This window comes from Typopeltis vanoorti, chromosome 6 (genome assembly GCF_054136105.1).
Source record: "Typopeltis vanoorti isolate ZY-2024b chromosome 6, IOZ_Tvanoo_1.0, whole genome shotgun sequence".
NCBI classification, from domain to species: domain Eukaryota; kingdom Metazoa; phylum Arthropoda; class Arachnida; order Uropygi; family Thelyphonidae; genus Typopeltis; species Typopeltis vanoorti.
Genome location: NC_143554.1, coordinates 136,570,353 through 136,597,100, shown reverse-complemented (window position 1 = coordinate 136,597,100; position 26,748 = coordinate 136,570,353). Strand labels below are relative to the sequence as shown.

At 37.8% G+C, this 26,748-nt stretch overlaps 1 protein-coding gene across 1 annotated transcript in view; it reads left to right on the top strand.

Annotated features, from left to right (window-relative positions):
- The window catches only part of LOC150105975 (bridge-like lipid transfer protein family member 3B), a 315,418-nt gene that overhangs the window by 112,164 nt on the left and 176,506 nt on the right, over positions 1-26,748 (top strand). Inside the window, exon 7 of the mRNA XM_090393732.1 lies at positions 11,115-11,281. Within this exon, the coding sequence (XP_090249858.1) occupies positions 11,115-11,281 (167 nt within the window). The remainder of the gene's footprint in view (positions 1-11,114; positions 11,282-26,748) is intronic.

Sequence of the window (26,748 nt, the reverse complement as noted above, 5' to 3'; positions counted from 1 at the left end):
CCTTCCCACAGCACTATTCATCTCAACCTTCCTAACTGTATTTAACTCCTTTCGACCCAGTGGTGGCGTCTGTGCATATATCCACCCTGACATACCCTGCCAGAGAGCAACTAACTCTCTTTCTCCAGTGGGAGACTGGAGAAAAGTTGATTTTCTCCAGTCCCACTCTCCTAACAGCGAAATCATCCTCCTGGTTGATTTCAATGTCCATAACACCAGTTGGCTTTCCTCAGTTATACAGATCCTGCAGGCAGAGATGCTGAAACATTTGCAGTCACTAATGACCTCACACAACTTGTTCAAAAACTGACCAGAATACCAGATAACCCAAACTACTCCCCAAATACCCTAGATCTCTTCGTTACTAATGCCTCCTCCAAATATGCAGTGAATGTAGTGAACCCCCTGGGCAATTCCGACTACAACTTAGGGCTCATCTCCTCCCCCATTCAACAACACTTACACAGTCACTCCCACACAAGAGTAGTTTGGCATTATAACAGTGCCAAATGGGACAGTCTCCAAGACCACTGTGTTTCATTTCCATGGTTAGACTATTGTTTCCGGTCTTCCAGTGCAAACATTTGCTGAACGCATCACCAAAGTGATCCTCACTGGCATGAAAACATATATTCCCCACACTACTTAGATCTGCCGTCCCCTAACTAAACCCTGGTTCTCCAAAGAATGTGCCAAGGCTGTACAAATGAAAAGTCAGACATACCACAACTGGCTCAAATCAAGAACCCCATCCTCATTCAATACCTATACTAAAGCCCGAAACAAATGCAAGGAAATTATCAATACTTCCAAAAGAATATGAACGGCCAAAAGCAGGAAGCTTGCAGCCTGTCCAAATGGCAGCCGTGCCTTTTGGTCTCTTGCCAAGGCAATTGGCTGTAAAACTTTTTCCCTACACTATTCCCACCTCTATCATACCCAGATGGCTCAATAGCAACATCACCCATAGAAAAAGCTAATCCCTTGGCACAACACTTTGCCTCCAATGCACACATAACTGACAGTGGTAAATGTCCTCCAGTCATTCCAACTGCCCAACATACAATGCTCCATGTATCCTGTATCCTTTTGCCAAAAAGACATCACAAGCCTGTTGTCTAAATTAGACACAAAAAAGTCTCCTGGCCCTGACAGCATTCCTCCAATTATCCTGAAGGTCTGTGCATCGGAACTGACTCCTATCCTATGTCACCTGTACACACTCACTTACTCCACTGGTATATATCCCAAAACCTGGAAACTGGCCTATATTCAACCCATTCCTACAAAGGGTGACAAATCACTGCCATCTAACATCACTGCCCTATCTCACTCACTTCAGTCATATCTAAAGTAATGTAGAAAATCATCAACTCTCAACTCCTAATCTACCTTGAAGGTACCCGGCTATTAAGCAACCACCAGTACGGATTCCGTCAAAGCCGCTCAACAAGAGATCTGCTCTCATACATCACCCATCACTGGACAAACGCCATGGAGAAATTCGGTGAATCCCAAGTAGTTCCACTTGATATCTCCAAAGCCTTTGACCGAGTCTGGCACAAAGGCTTAATGAGCAAACTCCCATCATTTGGACTGCCTCATGACTTCTGCAGATGGATTGCCAGCTTCCTGTCTGGATGCACACTATGTGTGATGGTATACAGTTCCCTATCCTCTCACCATCCAACTAATTCCTGGGGTCCCACAAGGTTCAGTTCTCTCACCGACCTCTTCCTTCTGTATATCAATGACCTACTTCAGTTGATCTCTAACCCAATACACCGTTTTGCAGATGACAGCACATTACATTCCTCTCTTTCATTTGACAAACCCTACTCTACACAACTCACCTCAACCCACAGAACATCAACCACCACTGCCCTTAATTCCGACCTTGAAGCCATCTGCCAGTGGTGCTCAGATAACCTCGTCAACTTCAATGCTAGTAAATCCCAGTTCTGCTTATTTCTCACAAAAAAAAACCATTTTTCCCCATCATTGTTTTCGATAACACTCAAATTCTCAGACAAGATGAAATTTCTCTTCTCGGAATTACCTTGACATCAAGCCTCTCCTGGCATAAACACATCACAACCATTGCATCCTCAACTTCCAAAAAACTAGGTTTTCTCTTTTCTCTCAAGATGCTACTTCACCTCTAAACAGCTCTTACCACTATACAAGTCACAAATCCACCCAACTCTCGAATACTGCTCTCACATCTGGAGTGGGGCTCCGAAAAGCTCCCTCAAAATGCTCGACTCAATACAGAGGAGAGCAATTAGACTAATAAATGACCCATCCCTCACCAACTCACTCCCCTCACTTTCACATAGTCTCTGCTTGGTGTCTGCAATCTGTATATTCTATAAATATTTCCATGGGAAATGTTCATCTGAAACAGCATCAATAATTCCCCCATCTTGTACTAAGCCCATTGGAACACACACAGCTGCCGCCCAACATCCTTTCACAGTACACCTCGAAACCCACAGAACAAGTTTCTTTTCCTCCTCATTCATCCCTGCTACTGCAGTACTGTGAAACAGTCTTCCCCCTGACGTATTTCCCAAGGAATACAACATACAGGTGTTCTAATCAAATGTAAATAAGTTTCTCCTTTCGCAATCCACCACCCATATACGTATACTAACGTACTATAGGTTGACTAGCCAACCTCCTGTATGGGCCCAACATAAAAAAAAGTGCTATTTCCTAATGGACTTCAGCAACCACCTTTGCAAATTTACTTCTGGCTTTAGTGGCTCTGATTAGGAGCTCTTTGTTCTGTTTTGTTTAATTTTTTATATTGTCTGCTATATTGGAGAATTACTGTATCATTAATTGTAACATTTGTAAACAGGGATGACATATCAAAGCTAACTAAGTGATTGTTCTCCTCTAATTGAAGGCTTTGTATAGTGCTTTTAAAGCGTGTGTGTGTGTGCGCGCACTTTTTTATGTAAAGTGAAGTCTTGCTGATGTGTTTGTTGAGTTCGATCCAAGTGTTTTGCTAGCTTATAGGTGAGACAATTTATGGCATCCACTATGTGGTGAAACAGGCTTTAGATTTATGGATCTTGGGCAGCCTGTACAGTCTTTGTGTGTGCAGATAAAATTTTTTTTGTTTGGACACAGTTTCAGTAGGTCAACTTGTAATGCCTTCTAGCAGACTTATTTTGTTTTTAATTGATACTGTAGTATTTTTAGGCAAATTAGTTGATGAAGTAGACATCAGTTCTTTCAGTTTATTATTGTAGTCTGTGTTCGTGATTATTCTAGCATTGCCCTTGTCTGCTTTTACTATGTTTTCATTTAGTTTTAAATTTTTCAGAGCTGCCTTTTCTTGTTTGAAGATGTTACTCCTTGGAGGGCTTCTATTGTAATGATGTCAGCTTCAACTGGCAGAAGTTTTTGATGGCAAATTCAATGTTTGCTATTATCTGTGCATACAGAATTTTTACTGGAGCAATGCAAAATTAAACCCTTTGCTTAGAATTCTGATTTCAATTTCTGAAAGTGTACAATCCAGCGAGTTGTGGATCACCTTGTCTGCAGATGTTGCTGAAGATTTTTCTTCCTTTTAAGATCATCCAACTTCCTTATTAAACTCTTCTTGTTTCCTTTAAATATTGTAAATCCATTTTCTGATGAACACTCTAAGAACAGCCAGATGTCAGGCCTCAACAGCTTAGAAATCTTAAAATGAAGGTCATAACATATTGACCATTCTAAGTATCCTGTGGGTGTTTTGTATTTGCTCCCTAAGTAGAGATAGACTAGCCTTTGTATATGTTCTGAGTGCTTAAGGAGAGTGGAAGTTTTATCTATTAAGCAAATTGTCCTCTTCTGAATAACATCAAGAATTCTTAGGGAGGTCTTGGGTGCTTCACTCCAAATGTGGGAACAATACTCCAAGGTTGAATACATCTGAGACTTATAGAGTGTTAGAGTTTTTAGAGACTAAGGAGGCTACATACGTCATATGTTTGTGCTAGGATAAACTGGAGTGACAGTCAACTCAAGAAGCGAAAGTTGTTCTTGAAAGGAGGAGCATTATCCAAACTAAGAGCAGATGAGGTAGGATATTTCTTGCAGGTAATAAGGCAGGCTTGAGTTTTTTGGCATAGAAATTTACCAAGTTGTCTTTATCCTATTTGAGAAATTTTGAGGTTGCTGGTTATGGACGATCTTGAGACATCTGGCATTAGAGTACTATAGAGTTTCTCAAATGAGGAAGAGGAATGAAGAATACTGTCATCTGTGAAGCTGTAAATAGGATTTGAAATCAGAGAAAGAATGTCATTGATGTAAAGGAGAAAGAGTGTGGGTGAGAGCACAGAACCCTGAGGCATTCCAGCATTGGTGAAGAAATTTGAGAGGAAGCCATTTGCCATGACATGTAATGAATGACCAGTGAGGCAGTCCAATCACAAAATACTGAATAAAATTCTGGTCAGAATTGCCAAGGTGGAGAGCAGACATTCACAGTATATTTGGAGGGAGAGCCAGTTAAGAAAAGGCCCAGAATGTTGGAAGAATGATGAGGATTGTCTGGTATTCTGGTTGGTAGATTAACTATATGTGTCAGGTTATGACTGATGGCACATGATTCCATTTTCCTTCCAGTTTGAGCTGTGAAGTTGGAATAGGGAGCTAGTTTGTGTTATGGATGTTTAAGTCCCCAAGAAGGATAACCTCACAATTTGAGTAATTAGTTTGTAAGAAATCAATTTTTAGTGATAAGCTGCATCATAATTAGGGGAGCAATAAAGACAGCAAATGAAGGCTGTAAAGTGAGGCAATCTTGAGCAGAATGAAAAGTGGAGATTCCAAGTTAGATAGCCTTTGACAAGGGATATCATATTTCACAAAAGCATGTATTCCTCCCTTTTTGCAGATTGCATCATGCAGGATGTAGTTGGGACAGTTGAGGTGAGCTGTGGAAGATGCCACAGGTTCTGTTAGGAAAAAGAGATCAGATATGATGTCTTTAAGTGGTGTTGTATATCAAAAATGTTTATATTAATGTTAGTGAAATGAATATGGAAGCATTTTAATTAAGTTTTTCGATAACCTCTAGAACATATTACCACCTTCCTAATATTTTTCTTCTCTATTCTTACTGAAGTCTTCCTATGACTTTTGTTTATCCATTTTAACATACCTTAGCTCTCTTACATTTTTTTTCAGACCATCATTATTCTCTTGGACCATCTCTCAATTTACTGAGATGGAACTTTCAGCATGCTTTTTACTTTTTCTGTACTGCTTTTTTAACTTCTTTTGTCCACCATGGAGTTATTTTTCTGTCCTTACTGACAGCTTCACCGCTACATCCCTCACTAGCTGAATCAATCGTTAATTTCTTCGGAGTTTTCCACTGAGACTCCAAGATTTGTTTCTTGTTTTTGAACTCTTTTTATTTATTTTTGTTTTTTAGGTTATGGTCATATAAGTGAGTCTACAGTTCACCTCTAAAAGCAGCTGAAGTTTAATTCTTTTTATAACTCTTATATATTGTTCTTTTTAGTGTGATATTCATTTTTATTCTACTTAAAACTAAGTGATGATCCTTTCAGTTTCAAATCCTCTGTATACTCTTGCATTCCGAAGCAGCATGAAGATATTATGAGCAGTTACATAGTCATTGAAGCTTTTCTTATTTCTCTTCTCTCCATATGAATGTAATGTAGTTCCTTCTTCTCGACCAAATGACTAGTCCATGTCAAGACCAGAAATCCCACAGTTACAGAATATTATTATTAGCTTTGTTATTTTCTTCAAATTTTTCCCAAAACATTTCTATATGCCTTGGTTTCGTTTCCTACCTTGCTGTTTAGAGACAAGTTTTTCATTTTCTATTTATATCCAATGCTTTCTCTGATTTAAAAAAATCTTCCACTTCTTCTCTGGGAGAACTTTCTGTTGGACCATAGACACAAATCAGTTGCATTGTCCAAATTCCCATTTTGAAGTTTTCCCACACCATTCAACCACATATAAAAATAAACTTCTTGGCTGAAGGCAATCACTACTTGAAATTACCTTCCATTCAAGAAATTTATTTTCATGTTTGGTTGAATCCTGTCACCACTCCTTTACTTGATGATTATTGCTCAGAAGTGGAGAAATCCATTCATATCCAACTTTTGTTCTATCTGAAAACCTCTCAACTAATAAATGATTGCCAGTATGTATTCTGCCACTGTAGATCAAGGGGTAAGGTCTTCTTGGTTGTTCCAACCATATTTGGACAATTGCCATCTTAAAAGTTTGGGGAATTTCAGGTGGTTGCTCTTGATATTCCTGAGACACATGCTTGTATGTGGCACAAATGCCTGTTTAATAAACTACCATCATGTCTTCCAACTTCTTCCAGTGGATTTGGTGACTTACTGTATGGTCATGCATAATGTATGTTGTGAATGAATCTTTATTCTCAAACTTTTAAGCTAATACCCTGTTCTTTCACTTTTTTGTGTCTGTATATCAATAACTTTCTGCAAAAGTTTTGCTGATAATACTGTAATCTTCTTTCTCAAACCTTGTACTACACAAATGATTCAAACTTTTAGAATATGATCTTTAACAACCCTAAATTCTGCTCTTCAAACCATTCTTCATTTGATTGTATTCCAACTGTGTTAACAACTTCTATGCTAGGAAAAGTGTTTTTTTTTTTTTTTTTTTCCTAACAACAGAAGACTACTAAATGATTACTATATTTCTTGTCTTAACTTTTGATAACACTCATTTCACTGGAGAAGGTGAAATTTCTCTTCTTGGCATAACTCTTGATATAAGCATGTTACAAATATTTGCTTACAACATTACTTTATCTTTAATAAATTAATTTCCCTGGTTGGCAATTGCAATTAATAATAAATAAAAACTCTCCTCTTTTCTGAATAATGAGTGAAGGATTTTTATGAACTCTCTAAATCACAAATTCATGCCTATTTGAATACTGCTCTTACCTAAGAGTTCATAAAAATCCTTCACTCATTATTTAGAAAAGAGAACAGTTTATTATTATTATTATTATTAATTATATTTGCCAACCAGACCACTTTCTTTCGGGTATTCACTTTTTGCATTTTCTAGAAATATTTCCCTGGTTACTGCTCATCAGAATTGATGAGCAGTAACCCCTCCCCTCTCCTCATCCTCTAAATCTTTTGAATGTACAGGCCAATAATGATGAGGCATCCAGTGTTGAGAGAATTCCTTCTGAAGGTAGCGATTCAGTTGATCTTCAACATCCTGTCCCATCAAATGGGCACTGATAATTTCTTGAAGAGAGTATGGCTGAACTCGGAAAGAGGAGGCTTGTCCCAGGGAATATGCCAATCTGGGAATCAAAGCCTCCTTTGATATTCCCAGAGGAATCAAAGGAGGCTTTGATTTCCAACCAAGGAAAACCTATGGTATTGATGGATAAAAGAAGAAGCTGAAGGGGTGGGAGGTACAGAGATATTACCCATCCCTTCCTGAGACGGATATTCGGTCAGTTCCTGAACCAGCCTCTTGTAACTGATCTTTCTTCTGTGGCTTTTGATGGCATCTAACGATCTGTGTTGAAACACCATAGCCAAGGCCTCATTAATGTTCTTTATGCCTGTAGCCAACAACTGGATCTCATGAGTGGCTAGAATCTTTTTCTCTTCAGCAGTCCAACACACTTTAACGTGCTCAGTGCGGATAGCAGCAGTCACCTCAACAGGATGTTTATCGGTGCGATGTACTCCGAGGCCTACTGCGGTGGAAAACGCACGAGTGCAGTCGGGGCAGACAAAATATATCAATGCCAGAACTGGCAGACCACTGGAATGTTGTTGTCTGTCTAGCAGGTACAGAATGTCCACAATCATTATGATGATGATCCTTCCTTTTCTTCAGGACGCTGCTGGAATGGGTGAGCGATATGCCATCAAACAAGTCTTGGACCTCGGGATATACTCTTAAGAAAAGTTTCCTAACTCCAACCAATCAAGCCAGAGCCGTTCTCATCAGTAGAATTTGTGCTAGCGAGAAAACAAAAGCCTACCAGGAGTGCTAACCCAGGTAGGGAGGAATAGCGTGGTGAGCCAGTTGGTCACCTCAAGGTGTCCAGGAATGCCACGTGGAGGCCTCTCACTGCCGCATTTGCGATAAAGCTGTGCTCTGACTGTCTCGGACCAGTCAGGGCACAGCCCATCAGGCATGCAACCAAGACAGCAATGCTTCGATTCCCAAATGGTAACATTATTATAGAATGTGAGCAAATTGCTAAAACATGACCTTCCCGTAATAAAGCCCATGTTTGTACATTGGCTGTGCTGGTTACATACTTAGGTCTGGCTTGACAGAACAATTACAGGACTTTTTTGGTCATCTTAACATTTATTCTCCTCATAAAATAAAGTTAACTGTCTAAATACGAAACCACAGCTTTTATTATTATTTTCTTTTTTATTTTCTTTATTATTTTTTATTTATTTTTTTTTTTAGATACTGTTCTGAAGGTCTCTGAATAGAATAAAGTTAGGTATTCATTTACAGAAAATCAATGTACATACATAGGAACTTTCTCCCACCACCATCCATCTCAAAAACTTGGTATCATAAATATCCTATGAGAGAAGGCATATAATATTTACAGCTCTTTGGATAAAATAAGTCAAGAACTCAAACACCTCAGTCTCATCCTTGCCAAAATAAAATGTTTCTATAAAAATTGTCCATTTGTTTGTCTCTAGACAAACAGATGGACAGAAATATAGAGGAGTGACGTCACTCCTTACACATGATCCATCATGGATACACTCTCAAAGATATTTTGCCAACAAGGCATAAAACTGGCTTTCTTCTTGATAAACATCTCAAGTTGCCCTCCAAAACTTCTCATTCAAACCACCAGGAGTATATGTGTACAATTTGCATAGTTACAGTCATAAATACTTGTGCCCAGCAAGAAGTATTCGTGACTGTAACCGTGTGTTCACGGGGCGGTTTGCCTGTTCTGAAGGATGAAAATCCCAAGTTCACCTTTAGCAAAAAGAGACCAGATAAAGGTTTTTCACATCTTGGGTGGGAGTCGAACCCCACTTCCGAACAAAGGGCTTTGTCTATACCAACTGAGCTACAGAGACTCTATTTTACAAATAAAGACATTTAAATTAACTTAAGTGATTCCGTTAATAATATGTCATAATGAATTCTTACTTACATCTTGATTTTTAGAACAGTATTACAAAAGTTGGGACAAATGAGAATGGATGTGAAGCTGGTTGCATGGATTCGGAGATGGGGTGCTGACAGACAACCAGAGAGTAATATATGGTGGGGTGGAATCTAGGAGAATGAAGGTGATTAGTGGAGTACCTCAGGGTTCTGTACTAGGGCCACTACTCATTAAAGATTAGTGGCTCTATTACAGAACTTTGAATCTTTCTCTATATTTGTATGTATAGGGAAATATTAAGAGGGATATTCAGTTGTTTGTTGATGATGCAAAACTGGGAGAGAAAATAGTTGATAAAGATGTAGATATCCTGCAGAATGATTTAAATTAATTGGCATTATGGGCAAAGGATAATGATTGTCAATTTAATGTTGCAAAATGTAAGCATATGCACTTCGGGTTGAAAAGGTTGCATACGGTGTATCATATTGATGGTACTGGATTGCAGGATTCAATATATGACTAATAGCCAGAGATCTAGAGGCTATCCATAGACAGAGAGTTGAAGTTCACAGGGTGGGCATATTGCAAAAGTTGGTAAAATAGCTCAAAAGATTGCTTGGCTATTGAAAAACACACTAACAAGTAAAGATAGAAAAGTTATTATCACGATTTATAAGACTATAGTTCAGCTGCATCCTGATTACGGTGTGCAGATTTGGTCACCTGGGTTTCTTGGGGACCAGGTGGTGGTGGTAGATAAGATTCAGAGATGACTTACAAAGCTGGTGACAGGTCTGTGGAATGCTCGCTATGAGAATAGATTGAAGGTTTGTGAGCTACGAAATATAGTTAATAAGCAGAAAAGAGGGGACATGATAGAAACTTTTGAGATATCATAGAGAATTTATAAATTGATGAAAAGGAAATTTTTCAATATATGATAAATAGTCAGAGAACTAGGTGCTATCCATGAAAGTAGCGTAAGGGTTTGGCTTGGAGGGGTGTGTGATCCAGATTTTTTTGCATGGAGAGTGGTGAATGGCTGGAATTGATTGTCAGAATTAGTAGCAAGTTCCCTGACAGTGAATGAGTTTAAAGAGAGGTATGATAGGTTTTGTGTGTGTAGTAGTTTGGGTCTCCCACCATAAGTCTCCAGACTCCACGGAGATACCGTATAATAATATACTAGACATAAACTTTTTACAACTCAGTTCTAATCCCTGCTTAAAGAAACTGTAATCTAATGTGATTTTATGAATGCAGAGATTCTGTGGTATTGCGAAAAAAATTTGTGCTGATATGCAAGTTTCACACTAAGAAATTTCCATTTGTCAATGTCTAACAAGAAGGGCTTTAAGAAGATTGTAGATTTATTTATTGAGTTCTGGGCAAAATTGCATTTGGCTGAGTTAGCTGAAGAATCCAAGTTGACCATTTCAATTGAGATCGAGAGTATGAAGATAAGGAGAGCGAATGTGTGTGTCACCTCGGCTCACAACTTCCAGTCTAGTGAATGGCACTTAAAATAGGAGATTGTTGTTACTTCAAACTGAGCTATTCATTTCTTTGAAATAGGTCACTGCATGGAGAACAGTGTAAAAAGTCCAAATAGATTATGCTGTCTGCCAAGACTGCATCTTCTCACCATCCAGTCATGCTCCATCTAATGATAGTTATTATTATTAAAATGAAACAACAACACAAAAAAAAAGTGTTTGGTTTTTTCTCTTAAGCCTTATTTTATTTATTTTTCTTTTTTCTGCATTTGAGTTTTATTTTCTGCATTCTCAGCATCTTGCATAGACTGAATTATTATCTAAGGGATGTCAAGAAATTTTCCTGGACAGACTGAGAGTATCATAATAGATAATGAATTTTTCTAATACCATTATGTCGGCTTAATGTACTTCATGTATATTCAGTTTGCATTTGTTGTTTACAGACTGTAGTGTAGTTAGCTCTCGAATGGTGCTAATTCTGGATGATCTCCTGTGGGTTCTTACTGATGCTCAATTGGTGGCAGCTCTTCATTTTGTGCAGTCTCTCAGTGGACTAGTCCACAAAGCTACTCAAGTAACTCAGAAAGTGAAAGCAAAACATAAATTAGAGGTACAAAAACATTTTTTCTTTCTTCTTTTTTTTTTTTTTCCACTCTCAGTTTTCTGTTTTTCTATTATATATTTTAAATATAGTATTATGCTCTTAAATGAACATTTACTATTTCAAAAAAAAAAAAAAAAGACCTAGAATATTTGATATAATCAGACATGTAATTAGTATGCATTCTATAATACGGAGAATGAGAAACATTATTACAATCTTCTGGTTTATACCCTGAACAACTTTCCTGAACAAAAAAGTTCACCTTTAGCAAAAAGAGACCAGATAAAGGTTTTTCACATCTTGGATGGGAATCGAACCCTGCTTCCGAACAAAGGGCTTTGTCTATACCAACTGAGCTACAGAGACTCTATTTTACAAATGAAGACATTTATATTAACTTAAGTGATTCCATTAATAATATGTCATAATGAATTCTTACTTACATCTTGATTTTTAGAACAGTATTACAAAAGTTGGGACAAATGAGGATGGATGTGAAGCTAGTTGCATGGACACTTCCCAAATTATGCTCAGAACTCTTGTATTGATGATCTCCAGTCGTTGATAAGCCATTTAATTTCTAACTCATCTCTCTAATCCATAAATTAAAATTAATTTCTTCATCAACTTGTGTTCTTGAAGCTTTGGCTGATTTCTTTCGTTTCACGGTTATATATTTTGTAATCTATTTCCATTTGTAGTTTGCAATTTGCATGAAACTAGCCAATTACTATTTCAAAAAAAAGACCTGGAATATTTGATATAATCATACATGTGATTAGTATACATTCTGTGATATGGAGAATGAGAAAATATGTGACCTGTTCCATGGGTTGAATACTGAGGATGCAGTTTTTCTGTTTTCATAGTTTGTGTTTTTTCTAACTGATTTTCATTCCAAATTTATCACAACAATTATGTAATTCAGCTAAAGACTATTGAAGACTAGTAGTAGTAGAATTATTTAAGAAGATAATGTGTTCTTCATCATGAGTTCATGGCACAAGTTATGGTACAGTAGTATCAGTATGTGATCCAAGAGTCTTACTCAAGTAACCAAACATCTTATTTATATGGGTACTCCATGGAGTCAAAAGAGTCATCACGAGAGACCCACTCAATCCATTAACACAACAGCTATCATACATCTCCTTAAACCTATTCACTGTTGGGGTACTGATAAACCTCCCTCTAGCAATCCATTCCACTCATTCACCACTCTCCAAGTAAAATACTCTTACTGTGTGATCCCTTGTTTTTCCCCTACTCTCCACGAACTGAAAAATTTCTTTTGTGTTGGTCTTATAGAATCACTTTATTAATTTATAAGTTTCTCTCATATCCCCCTTCTCTGCCTGTCTGCTAAACTCTGTCAATTTGCCTCATTGGGAATATTCCACAGACCTGTCACCAGCTTGTTCACTCGTCTCTGAATCCTCTCCACCCCTCCTCTTAATCCTCGAGAAATGCAGGTGATGAGTCACCTGCATTTCTTGAATCTGTGCACAGTGCCGAATCATAGCCTTATAAAGAGGGGTAATAACCTCCCTATTTTTACTTGTCAATGTGTTCTTCAGCATCCAAGTAATCCTCTGAGCTATTTTGCCAACTCTTGTAATACGAGGGTGGTCTGAAAAGTTCTCAGCATAACAATGAAAAAACGAATTTGTAATTTCAAAATTATTTTTATTTTTCAACATAATCTCCCTTAATACTAATACATTTATTCCAGCGATGCTCCAGCTGCATTATCCTGTCCCTGTGGTTCTCAGTAAGATCTGCAAAATACCCCTCTACAGCTGCAATCACCTTCTTGATTCTAAGAAAAACACCAATGAGGAAGATGTTAGTATACGCAGACGTCAATATACTCAGTAACTGCAAAGTTACTAATATATTGACATATACTGAATATACCTAGATGATATACCCTTGCAAAGTGATCATTTAGTAACTGAACTATTTCTTCTACTTTTGTCACTTTCTTACCATCAACACTGAGTAAAGTTATCTTCACATAACCATTCTTTCTCTTGCTATTTAGCAAAAAAAAACTCTTCTGGATTTACTTTGGCCTGCTTAGCTAATTTTCTCTCAAATCTGATTTGGCCTTGCTTACCATACTAGTTGTACTCTTCTTGCTTGTGCTTTATATTGCTCATGAGTATGTTGATTACCTTGTTTATATTCCTTCCACAGTGCTTTCTTTTTTTTTTCAGCTCCTGCTGTGTATTGCTGGTCATCCACTTTATCCCTACTTAGTTTATCCTCTTGACTCTGAATTAAAAAAGAGTATACAACTCTGGTACCTCCTCATTCAAATCCTTGACCACTTTCCATGCACTAATGACATTCATTCTATGTAGTTTCTTATGCCATGGCATGGCTCCAAGTTGCCTCCTAATGTTGAGCACCCTCCAGCATGAAACTTCTTTCATGGCAATTCAGTCCTATAGCATGGTGATGGTGGTCACTGGTAGTGCAATGCATATACAGTGTCAGTTAATTTAAGCTAGATATTAATCATCATCATCAAATTCCTGCCATGTACCCTCAAGGGGTGTATTAGGATATGATAGTACTACATGAAAAAATTACATCACTAATTTCCTATCTACAAGGTTTCCTCCAAATCAGTCTGTCACTTGTCAAGACTCCAGCATTATCAGATCTTATATTTCTATCATCAAAGGCACTTTGTACCGTATCAATTCACCTATATCTTGATCTTACTCTGGGTCGTTTTCCTGCCAACCTGGCAGAGAACACTTGTTTTGCTAATCTTTTCTCTCCCATTCTATTTAAGTGACCATACCACCTGAGATTAGCTCTGCTAATGCATTCCTGGATGCTGACAATGTCAAGTTCTTTCCTAATATCCTCGTTTCTAATATGATATTGCCATTGATGCCATCTGTTCATGCCTCTAATCTTTCTCAGAACTCTCATATCTGCGGTCTCTAGTCTTTGGTCAAGTGTTTTACTTCTGAAACAGCTCTCAGATCCATAAGTTAAAATTGGTTTGAACACTGTCTTGTATACAGCTTATTTAGTGTTCCGACTAATTTCTCTCTTATTCCGTATGAATTTATTCAATTGACTTCCCACCATACCAGCTTTGCTGATTCTGTTGTCTATTTCTATATTTAATTTACCATCTTCACTAAAATTCATGCATAAGTAGCTGAAATGTTTTACTTGTTCTACAGGTTCTCCTTCACGACACAGTTGACGTTTTCAATGATTCTGCCTATTTTCATTGTCTTTGTCTTTTTATTGCTGACCTTCATACCATATCTATTATTACAACAGTTATTCAATTTAGTCAGAGAATCTTGCAGACTTGTAGCGGATTCATTTAGAAGTATAACATCATCCGCATAAAGCAAAGAGCTGACGTTAACATCTCCAATTTTGATATGATGTTTAATACCACTTTCCTTCATAATGTGATCCATATAGATAATGAATAACAGAGGGGATAATGTACATCCTTGTCTCACACCAGATTTAACATTGAACCATCTTCCTGTACATCCTTCAATTCTAACTGCCGACTTACAACTCAAATAAAGACTAAGTATTGCTTGACATAATGCCCCATTGACACCATATAACTGTAGCGTTTTGAATAACTTCTCTCTTGGCACCTTGTCATATGCCTTTTCCAAATCGACAAAACTTAAATACAGATCTCTGTTATATTCCCATGCTTTCTCGACTATTTGTCGTAAAGTGAAGATCTAATCCTGACAGCCTCTATTTGGCCTGAATCCAGCTTGTTCTTCACCCAGCTTTTTTCCACAATTCTTCTCAATTGTTTCTCAAGTATACTTGCATAGATCTTGCCAGAAACACTTAGTAGGGAAATACCTCTGTAATTCTCACATTCCGTTTTATTTCCCTTTTTATATATGTGTACTATGAGAGCTCTACTTCAATCATCGGTATTTCGTCCCTCTGTCCAGGCTTTCTGAACTATGCAGTGCAGCCGCTGTAAGACTTTTATACCAGCATACTTCAGCATTTTTGGTCGAATATCGTCCACCCCTGCTGCCTTTCCACATTTTAAGCCTTTGATGGCTTTTTCTACTTCAAGTATGGATATGTATTCCTGACTGTATGCCCAGTCAGTGTTTTTTACCACTGTGCTGTTATCACTGCTTGTTTCATTTAGCAGATTTTCAAAGTAATTACTCCATTCTTCAAGGATATCTTTTTTTTCTTCCGTTTTGATGTTACCTTTATCATCTCTAACTCCTTTTACAGCACTCTTTCCTCCATTCCTAAGCTTCTTCAACAACCTCCAGAATATTTTGCCACCTTCTTGATATTTATTTTCTATATTCTTGCAAAAGTCCTCCCATGACTTTTGTTGTTCAGCTAGTTTTACACAGTGTTTAGCATTCTTGCATTTGTCTCTGTATTCTCTAAGAGCACAAGCTGACTTATTTGACAGGAACTTTTTATATGCTTTCTTCTTTTCCTTCACTGCCTCTTTAACTTCCTGTGTCCACCATGGAGTTCTAATTTTTCTATCCTTGCAGAAAACTTCACCACATGCATCTCTAGCTGAGTCAATCAGGGCTTTCTTCAAGACTTCCCACTGAATCTCCAAGGTTTGATTCCTGTTCTCAAACTCTTTCATTTTTTCTTCAATAATCTTTGTGTATTTTATTCTACAGTTCACATCTGAGAACTGCTCAACTTTTATTCGCTTTAAAACTTTCTTACATGTTATTCTTTTCAATATGAAATTCAATTTTATCCTGCTCAAGACTAAATAGTGATCACTTTCAATTTCAAAACATCACTATCAACAATAACATAGTCAATGAGACTTTTCTTATTCCTAGCCTCTTCTCTCCATGTGAATTTGTGCACATTTTTATGTTGGAACATGGTGTTAGTAATAACCAGTCCATGTCCTGAGCAGAAATCCGACAGATATTTGCCATTATTATTAGCTTTGCTCTTTTCTCCAATTTTTCTCAAAATATTTTTGTATGTCTCACAATCATTTCCTACTCTGCTATTTAGATCCCCAACAAGGACCAACTTTTCCTTTTTCATTGTGTCAGTTGCTTTTTCTAAAGCATCAAAAAATTTCTCGACTTCTACCTTTGTAGAACCTTCTGTGGGACCATAGGCACAAATAAGTCTCATTGTCCAGTTCCCCATTCTCATATTTGCCCACATTACCGTACTTGAGACTGCCTGCCATTCAAGAAGATTAGCCTCATATTTTGTATTGAATACTATGGCTACTCCTTCTTTTCCTTAATTGTCATTGCCTGAATATAACATTTTGTATTTATTGCTGAGAAAGATCTCACCAGTTTTTGTCTTTTTTGTTTCAGTCACCCCTATTATGTCGATCTGGTTCTTATCTAATTCCTCATCTAGCTCCATTTCTTTGCCATTCAGACTTCTTATGTTGATAGTACCGATATTTAACTCTGGTGATGTTGAGTTGGGGGGTTTGTTTTCAGATTTGTTCCAGTAGCTGACTTTTTGCTGTTCGCCCTGGTTCCCTGGCAAAAACAACAGGGGCCTTACTTAACTGGGCAATACCCTAGCCGGTGAAATTTTGTCATGTTGTACCATCATTTTTTATTTTGGTTTAACCAATAAGAATACAATTTGGTCAGCTAAATCCCAAATTGGCAGCCCATCCTCGTTCGTTCAGTATCAAAGTAGATACCCAACAGGGTGCACCACGAGATGGCGAGGATTGGACATTAGGTCGGAAGCCCTGGTCGGTTCTCCGCATTCCTTTAAAGATTATGTGGAGGTCTCCTCCTCTCAGGTGTAATACCACTTAATGATCTGGTTTGTATATTATTATTATTATTATTATTACATAACACCTCCAGTGAGTCCAAAGACTCCTCGAGGGAGGGCACCTACTCTACAGCTCTCTGTCTCCACCACTCAGTCCACCAACTACAACGAACTGCAACTACCATCAACATCATCTATATCAACGCCATCTACCGCCCATCATCATCATCACCACCACCACCCCAAGTATTTTCACAGGCAATTACAAACATCCATGCCAAAGCGGGATTCGAACCCACAGCCTTTTTGTCTGGAGAGCAGATACACTGCCCACTCGGCCAACCAGGCCAGCCATATTAATATATTATTAATAAGAGTAGAGATAGCATGCAACTCTATGAATAATAATAATAATAATTATTATTATTATTATTATTTCTCCATGGACTCAACCAGCAACATGTCTATCATAAAAAATCAAGCAGTTCAACTCATAGCACTTTATTCATTTAAACTGAATGTTACTTCTACATGTTTTGCTGTCTTTTTTGACTGATAAGCATCTTCAGGCAGATATTTAACCCAAACAAAAAGATCTCAAATGTTCCCACAGCCATTATCAAATACCTTTCAGCTTATAAAAATAGCAGCTGTTGGAAACATTTGAGGTCTTTCTTGTGTCACTACCTTACGCCTGATTTAACATTACATCTTCTTCCTTTACATTCTTCTGATATGTAAATTATGTATAAGCTGATATCTTTCTGTATAATGTCCCATTTACACCACAGAAATTGCTTTAGCAATTTTCCTCTTAATACTTTATTACATGCTTTTTTCAAGATTAGCAAACTGAAACGGAAGTAATTTTTATATTACCATGATTGTCATATGGTAAAAATCTAGAATCCTCTATAATTATAAATAGTAGTTTCATTTCTATTTTTATAAATAGGTACTATCTCCTCTCATTACAGCAAATTCATATGAGTCACAGAAGTAGTTTGTAATAGTGGATTATTTGCTATACCAAATGTTCCCTCTGAATAGGAGTGTGGTTGTTGTTGAGGCCATTGAAGAGTTTCTAGATATGATCATGGATCTGTTGAACTTTGATGGAGTTGAGCTTTTCTCTGGGGTTATTGTCAGTTTTCTGTAGAGCAGTGGCAATTGCTGGGCAAGAATAGATATGAGCAGGTGTTAGTTCGACTCCTGGACAGTTCTAGCATGTTTCATAGCTCATACTACCGTCTGGCTGTATTTTCATCCCTTTAAAATGATCCGTCCTTAGTCTGGTGATAATTGTGGTTATTTCTCTATTTTCATTAATTTCACTGATTTCATTCTTCTTCTTGAGAGTTTGTCTTAACAATCTTATTTTGGCGACAAAGTTAGCATCAGTTAGTGATATTGGATATAATTTTTGAGGTAAGTATCTTGCTTCTTTGACTAGACTATCTGCTCTTTCATTGCCTTCGATATTTACACTGGTATCATTCAGTCTACAGTTCTTATTTTTGTAATTTAAAGTTGTTAGTAGTTCATGAATTTCCTGTGTAAGTTTCGTTTTTCCATTTTTTAATGTCTCTAGTGCAAATTTTGAGTCACTGTAATGTTTATTACTGGATTTTAGAGATAGAACTTGAGAACTGTTTGTATGGCTGTTAATTAACAAGTGAAGTTTGAAATTATTTTACCAGCTGAGGTTTTGATTTGTGTTTCCTTGCCTCCAGGTAGAGTTAGAAAAACCCCTGAACCTCCTTGGTTAAATGTTTTATCAGGTGATCCATCAGTGTAGGCAATGACATGGTTTAGATTATTTAAGTGATGTATAGCATCAAGTCGTTTTCTTTTATTTTCTTGCTGTGAATCCTTTTTTGAGCAAGGTTCTAGGAGATTTAAGTTTATCGTTGTGTTTTTTGGTAGAATAGTGGAAAAGAATGGCTCTTTGCTTATTTCAATGGACAGGTGCTCTAGGTCAATCTGTTTTCTAATTTCATGATCGTATTGTAAAGTTGATGATCTCTTTAGTCTAGATTTTCTTGTCCAGTCATCGAAAGTCATGAGTGAGATGTGATCCTGTTGTTGGCTTCTGATTCTGTTAGTGAATTTAACTGTGGAATGTTTTCTAGTATGTGTCTTCTAGTATGTGAAGCCTACACGCTGAACAAATGTCCCTCTGAATAGCATTGTGCCTATTTGGTAGTTTGTTACAGTAATACTTGACTATACGGGTGAGAGTTCTGTTCCAACTATAAGTTGGCTATTCTATCTGCATTTGACTTTGTGGCCAAGTCATCGATTATTCAAGTAAAGTCATTATAAAACTTTCGTGCTTCTATATTTCAGCATTTCTGATTGAATATAGTTTATATGCAAAGTTAGCTTTTTTTGTTGTAAAACAATAGTTCCAAGCACCCATTCTTTGCTATTCATATTTATATTTAGTAGTATAAACACATGTCTATAGGTAATAAATACTAACTAAATTTATTATTTAGTTTAACTTTGAGAAAATACACTCATGAGCAGTTGAATTAGAGATACCTGCCGTGTTGGTGAAATGGTGCTGTGGTCGCCCCGGCTAATGAAATAGTGCCACATGGCACGTGACGGGGATGTTGTCAGACCTTGTACTGACCGTCTGAGTAATAGTCGAGCACAGAATGGGGAAGACTCAAGATCTCAGCGAATTCGATTGCTGCCAGATAGTCGGAGCCAGACGTATGGGGCACTCCATCTCCAAAGTCATGCAGGCACTGGGCTTTTCATGGGCCACTGTGTCAAGAGTGTACCGTGAATACATGAAATCAGGGAAAACTGCCATGGTGTACAACGTGTTGATGACAGGGGACATTGTTGGCTAGCTCGCTATGGGGTACAGAAGCCACAGCCCAATTAGGGTACCTCTGCTCACTGCATGTCACAAGGCACAATGATTAGCATGAACACAGGAACACTGCCATTGGACCATTGACACATGGAAAAAGGTTGCCTGGACTGATGAGTCGAGGTACACATTGGTACACGCTGATGGCAGGGTATGAGTGCGTCACCAAGCACATGTAGCGATGAATCCCTCATGCCAGCAGGGTACAGTTCAAGCTGGTGGTGGTGGTGGTATCCTCAATGGGGGACTGTTTGCATGGGATAAAATGGGTCCTCTGGTACATCTACCTTCATACCTCACTGGTGAACGATACAGGGACCTGCTGTCAGATCCTGTGCACCCATTTCTGCGCCTACAGTACCCTGCAGGAGACCTGTACCTACAACAAGACAATGCATTGACCCACCGCTCCCGAATTTTGGCCAAGTGGGTGGAGGAACACTCCACGGACATGAGGATGCTTGGCTGGCCCCCGAGGTCCCCTGACCTCAATCCTATTGAACACATCTGGGTTACTGTCGAGAGAGAGAGAGAGAGAGAGAGATGCGCATCCTGGACCCTGCTCCGACCAATCTCTGTGCATTGTGGGAAGCTGTGCAGCAGTCATGGATCAGTTTGCCTCCCCAACACTTCTGGTGCCATGTGGAGTCCATGCCACGCTGCATCACTGCCGTCATCGACAGGCAGGTATCTCTAATTCAACTGCTGAATTAGAGTATACTTTAATTGAGTGTACTTGTGAAAAATTGTGAATAAACAAGTGTACTTTACTAATTAAAATTTGTTCACTTCATAAATAATTTTTCCTCTCTTGAGCTTATATGAAAGAAAAAAGTTTGAAAACTAGTGTTTTCCACTTCCCCAACTCAGAAACATTTATTTAATGGTGCATATGATTTAGAAGTCTAATAGATATAGAATTTGTGGCATTAATAAAAATTAATGAAGGTAAAAATCTGAGTCCTTGCACTTTTGTATTTTCATTATATTTCATTGAGGCCTGTTATCTGTCTAATCATCAAAAAAATTCTAAGTATTTCAAAATATCGGTACTGCATCCACAATGATATATATTCCTTGCTTAGCGTTTTTCTTAATGTTTTATTATAACGGCATTCACGAAACAGGGAACATATATCTGCTTAATATTGTTTGCTGCTAAACATAGTTAACTCTTACTATCATAAACACATTTTATATATCGAACTATCTTAACTGAGCTATGGTAGGCACAGTGGTACTCAAAAGGAAGTTCGGTATAGCAAACTGAAAGTTGATTATAATGCATTAGCAGGCCACTCTTAATACTCTTCCTTTATTTATTTATATATATATATAAGAAATACCATTATTGCTTTAAATAATAGTTTCACATTTTCGGATTATTCTTTTAAGAGTTTTAAAAAAAAAAAACTAATAAAAAAGTGATTTAAGAGCTCAATTGCTTATTTGAGTTTGAATTTAGTCTAGATGCAAAGAATTTATCAGAGCTTTTCAGTAAAAGGTGATGAGCTAGCCAGTCAGGTAATGCAGTTTTCACTCTCAGAAACTCAGATTTTTTATCATGATAAACAAACTGGCCAGAAGAGCACAAACATGCACTTGACAGCCATGGATATATTATGCAGATAACATTAACTACCCTATCACAGCAGCATTTAGGTTTCAAAAAAGCCAAGTTGCTTGATGACAAGCCAATGAACCTAACTTGCATAACGTAAAAATCATGCTTAGATCAGTATAAGAGATGATAGACTAATACTCTGCACGTTGCAGCCAATTATCATTATAACAAACTCGCTCACTTCAACAAACTTTCAAATAGTTCTGACTGAAATTCCATAGGCACAATGTTTTCACTACATCAAACTTGGGGACTACAGAAAAAATGGTTCAAGTTCCCCAGAATTTTCTATAAAGAATCAGCAAACTGAGGAACTCGAACCATTTTTTCTATAGTTCCCAAGTTCCATGTAGTGAAAGTGGTACCTTTTTAACTATGTCGATAATACAGTCATCATGCTCATTATATATAATAGGCAAACAGAAGAATAGCCTTCTTCTGTTTGCCTATTATATATAATGAACATTAGCTTTAAGCAACAATGTGAATGATAATCAATGTATTAATTGTCTATTTATTGATCAGTGCTAAAATAGCTTCTTTATAGCCCTTCTTGTCAGTGAAGCTTGCTGCAATCTACTGGTTGCTCTCTTTTGAAATATTTCTTAATGCTATACTCTCTCTGATAACTTTCAGCCATCCACTCTCCTGTCTCCAGCCTGTTATCTCTGACAACTTTATTACCATGTGGTGCTGTGCGAGATGTTTTTTGCAACCTATGTTTTTTTTTTTTTTTCTTTGCACTTTGTATCCCTTTTTCATCCCATTCCTGAATCCAATCATAATTAGCTTCTCCAAATCTGATCAGAATTTCAGAAATACGAATTAGTCTAAAAATGGATGTTTATTTTTACACTCTCTTATGTATGCGATAGTAGATTCTTTCCTTATTTATACTGGGGTCAAACAACCAAGTACTTCAAATACTATCATGCTACAAGAATTATATCCTCTATCTACAAGGGACAGTCAGTAAGTTATAAACAAAAGCAGAACAAATGAATTGGACACAAATTGTTTCTTGTATGCATCACTAGGTAGCAGCATAGTCTAGGATGATGACAGTACTTGTAGCAGATAGGCATGTACAAGGGTTGTTTGAAAAGTTTGGTACAAAAATAAATTAAACACATTTTTTTTGGAAAAAATCACCTTTATTTCTCAACATAGCCTCCATTGAGGTGTACACATTTTGGCTCAGTGAGTTTCCAATTTTTTCATCCCATCTAAAAAGTAAGATTTGTCAAATTGTGCAAAATAGTCATTGACAGCCTTGATGACATCCTCTTTTGAAGAAAATTTTTTCCCACCGAGCCAAATTTTTAAGTTTGAGAACAGGAAAAAGTCGCACTGGGCCAAGTTTGGAGAATACGGTGGATGTGGAACCAATTCGAACCTCAGTTCATGCAGTTTTGCCATTGCGACCGCCGATGTGTGGGACAGTGCATTGTCTTGATGACAGAGCACTTTTTTTATGCGCCAATCTTGGCTGTTTTTTCTTCAGTTCTTCTTTTAAATGGTCCAACAGTGATGCATAATAGACTCCTGTTACCAAATAGTCTATCATATCATGATAATTCCTTGGGAATCCCAAAAAACAGTGGCCATCACCTTCCCAGCTGACAAAACGGTCTTCTCTTTTTTTTTTTTTTCGATGCTTTTTCACCAGGCATTGTCCACTGTTTTGACTGCTGCTTGGACTCAGGTGCATAGTGACAGATCCAAGTTTCGTCTACATCACAAATCAATGCAAAAAATCCTGCAAATTGTGATTAAACATTGCCAAACACTGTGTTAAAATGTCTTTTCGCATGCGTTTTTGATCAACAAACACGCCCACACCTTTTTCATGTGCAATTTTTCATGCGGAATATTTTACACCCGTTCAGTTGAGCGGGTGTAAAATAATCTCAGCAATCTCACTCACTTTCACTCGGCAGTCTTCCATAACGATGCCATGGACTTTGTCAGTCATTTCCTTTGTAGTGACCTCAGTTGGGCATCCAGAGGGCACTTCATCTTCGATGGACCTATGACCAAATTTAAATTCATTTATCCAAAGTTTCGTAAATCATAGGATTTATATCTTCAGGGGTAAATAGTATAACTTAAAGTTTAAACAAGAGAAATTAATAAATACAAATCATGACCATCTGGCTATTCATAAACTCAAATAACAGAATGCAGATATAAAACGTTATTGACATTGAACAATACTGGACGATGTCACGTGTTCTTGTTCTCGTTCATACAGTCTGAGCTCAGATTGAGGTAGATTTTTTATTAGAGCTGACCACACTTGATGGAGAATTAAACCTTGATTTTTACTGCATTGGGTTGAGTTTTTCAGCTTCTTTAAATTTTCTTATATAGCAGTTGTTTTCTATGTATGACATTGTCTTTTTTTGCCATAGTACATCATGTCCAGTGGAAGTTGCCATTTTCAAAGTTTAGTTTGCTTACACTTTCCAAGTGTAAGCAAACTACACTTGCATGTAAAGTATCATCACAACTAGAAGTCTAGTTGTGAAGTATTTAGTCTGATGACTTAACATCATTTGCCCAGTATCTGACAATGCAACTCATGCTTCTTTATGGAGCTATCTATTATTATGCATTAAGGGAGAGTCACTGTCCAAACTAGTTTTTACCTTTACTCAGGATTCATCAGTGAGAACCAGACTTAAGAAGATACAAGAGTTAAATTAATGCAAAAATCATATATTTTCTATATACAAATAGTGTAAAGGTGTATCACCTTATTAAAATACTCTTGATCTGAGATAGTTGTTAGAAATTTTTTGAGATAATATACAACTTAAATTTTACCATGGAAAGGCTTAGACGTTGGTTATGCATTTTTACTAAATAGCTTAAGGAAATTACAACGTATACTAGGATATACATTAAAAAAAATTTTAATACACTTCCAATATTTCGGCAACATCACGTTGCCATTTTCACAGGAACTTAAACAAGACACGTGCATGCAAGCATAACAAATAGTAAATGAGGACGAAGCAGGAAGCTATTCTTTCTCCTAAAAGTCCTGATGGTGTCCTTAGCAGGCAATGTTGGTATTCTTGGCTGATTGGGCTGAATGTCTTCTGATGTAGATTTCCCAAATTTGGGGCAGTCTCATGCAACCAAATTTGTTGAGGTTTGGATTGTTTCTTAGGACCGAGGCTGATTCCATAAAAAGCCTTTCGTATTTGAATTTAATACGGTGTGTTATTGTGGCTTTCTTCCACCATATTCTATGGTGGGTAACTAGTGCATGGTCTGCAAGACCAGAGTGGCTGTATTGGTGAAACTGCATGTAGTCCTTGTGTTCTAAAATTCTGATATTAGCTGTCCTGTTTGGCCAAAGTAGGACAGCTTACAGCTGCAAGGGACCTGGTATACACCAGGCAGGTCTAGGGGAGAGGTTGGTCTTTAGTAGAGTGGATAAGGGATGCCAATTTTTTATATGGTCTGTAACAAGAAGTTAAGTCATGTTTTTTTAGGATTTTTGTAATTTTTTCCAAGGAGTCTCAGATATAGGATATGGTGATGGATTTAGAGTAATCCTTGTTGGGGGGGGTTTGTTGGTTTCAGTATTTTTGGGGGGAGGTAGCCATTGGCTGAGAAAGTGTTGAGAATGTGGTTAGGGCATTGTCGTTTGAACAGATAAGTTTAGCCCTGTTGTGTAGTGTCTTAATGACTCCATATTGTTGCGAGGGGGGGGGGGGGAATTGTTGGTGAATATATTATTATTATTATTGTTCCGGGAAACTCCAAGGAGTCGACACACTCATCGAGGGAGGCCCTAACATCATGTCAAGAACAACTATTCAACATTCACACAGTATCTATCATATCTTGCCTTGAACTCATTCACGGTCGTAGCACCCACAACAGACTCTGGAAGCTTATTCCACTCATTTACCACTCTCCAAGTAAAGAACCTAGCTCTAACACCCTTGTCAACCACGCTCTTGCCCAGCTTCCATGCATGGCCCCTAGTCCTCCCACCACCAGTCATATTTTCAAAAATATCTTCTGGATCAATCTTATAAAAACCCTTCAGTAATTTGAATGTCTCAATCATATCACCCTTCCTTCGCCTATCGTCCAATTTCTGCAACCCACAAATCTTCAACCTATTCTCATAAGGTTCATTCCACAGACCTGCTATCATCTTGGTCACTCGTCTCTGGACCCTCTCCACTTCCTCCCCATCACGAAGAAACCCTGGTGCCCATAGCTGGGCACAGAAGTCCAGATGGGGTCTTATCAAGGCTCGATACAGAGGAACAACAACTTGTTCGTCTCTGCGTGTTAAAGTATTTTTCAGAAGCCAAGTGATTTGGTGAGCTGTTTTAGTTACTTTTGCAATGTGCCCCCTAAACTTCAACTCCCTATCCACCAACACTCCCAAATCCCTGGCCTCATCAATCTCCTGGAGTATGGTTCCACCAATGCGATATACTGCTGCTATTCTTTTCACCCCAAAGTGCATAACCTTACACTTTGCCACATTAAATTGACATCCATTTTTCCTAGCCCAGTCCTCCAAACTATCCAAATCATCCTGTAAAATTTTGACATCCTGTGCACTCACAATTGCTCTACCCAACTTTGCATCATCAGCAAACAAGTGAACACTTCCTCTCAGATCCCTTCCAATATCATTGATGAACAAATTGAAAAGCAGTGGTCCAAGAACAGAGCCCTGTGGCACTCCACTAGTCACAAGACGTCTTTTAGACTCCACTCCTGAATAAACCACTCTTTGATATCTCTCCTTCAACCACCCTCTTATCCATCTCACCAACCCTATATCTATACCCATCTGCTCCAGTTTACTGATTAGGGTTCCATGTGGTATCCTATCAAAGGCCTTGGCAAGGTCCAGTAGTATCACTGTAAACCCATTACCCCTATCCAGTTCAGCCGTCACTGTGTTATAAAACGTGAGCCTGTATGGGTGGATTTTTCTATAGACTGAGAAAACCAAGGTTCCATCAGGTTGGCAGGTGACTAGTGTGTATAAGAAAGGAAGGCAGTTGTTTTTTCTTCTTCCAGAGTGAATTTGATTCTGGGTTGTTGGTGGTTTAAGTGTGTTAGGAAGGAGCGGAGTGCATTGGAGCCATGTGGCCAAATAGCAAACACATCATCAACATAGCGAAGCCA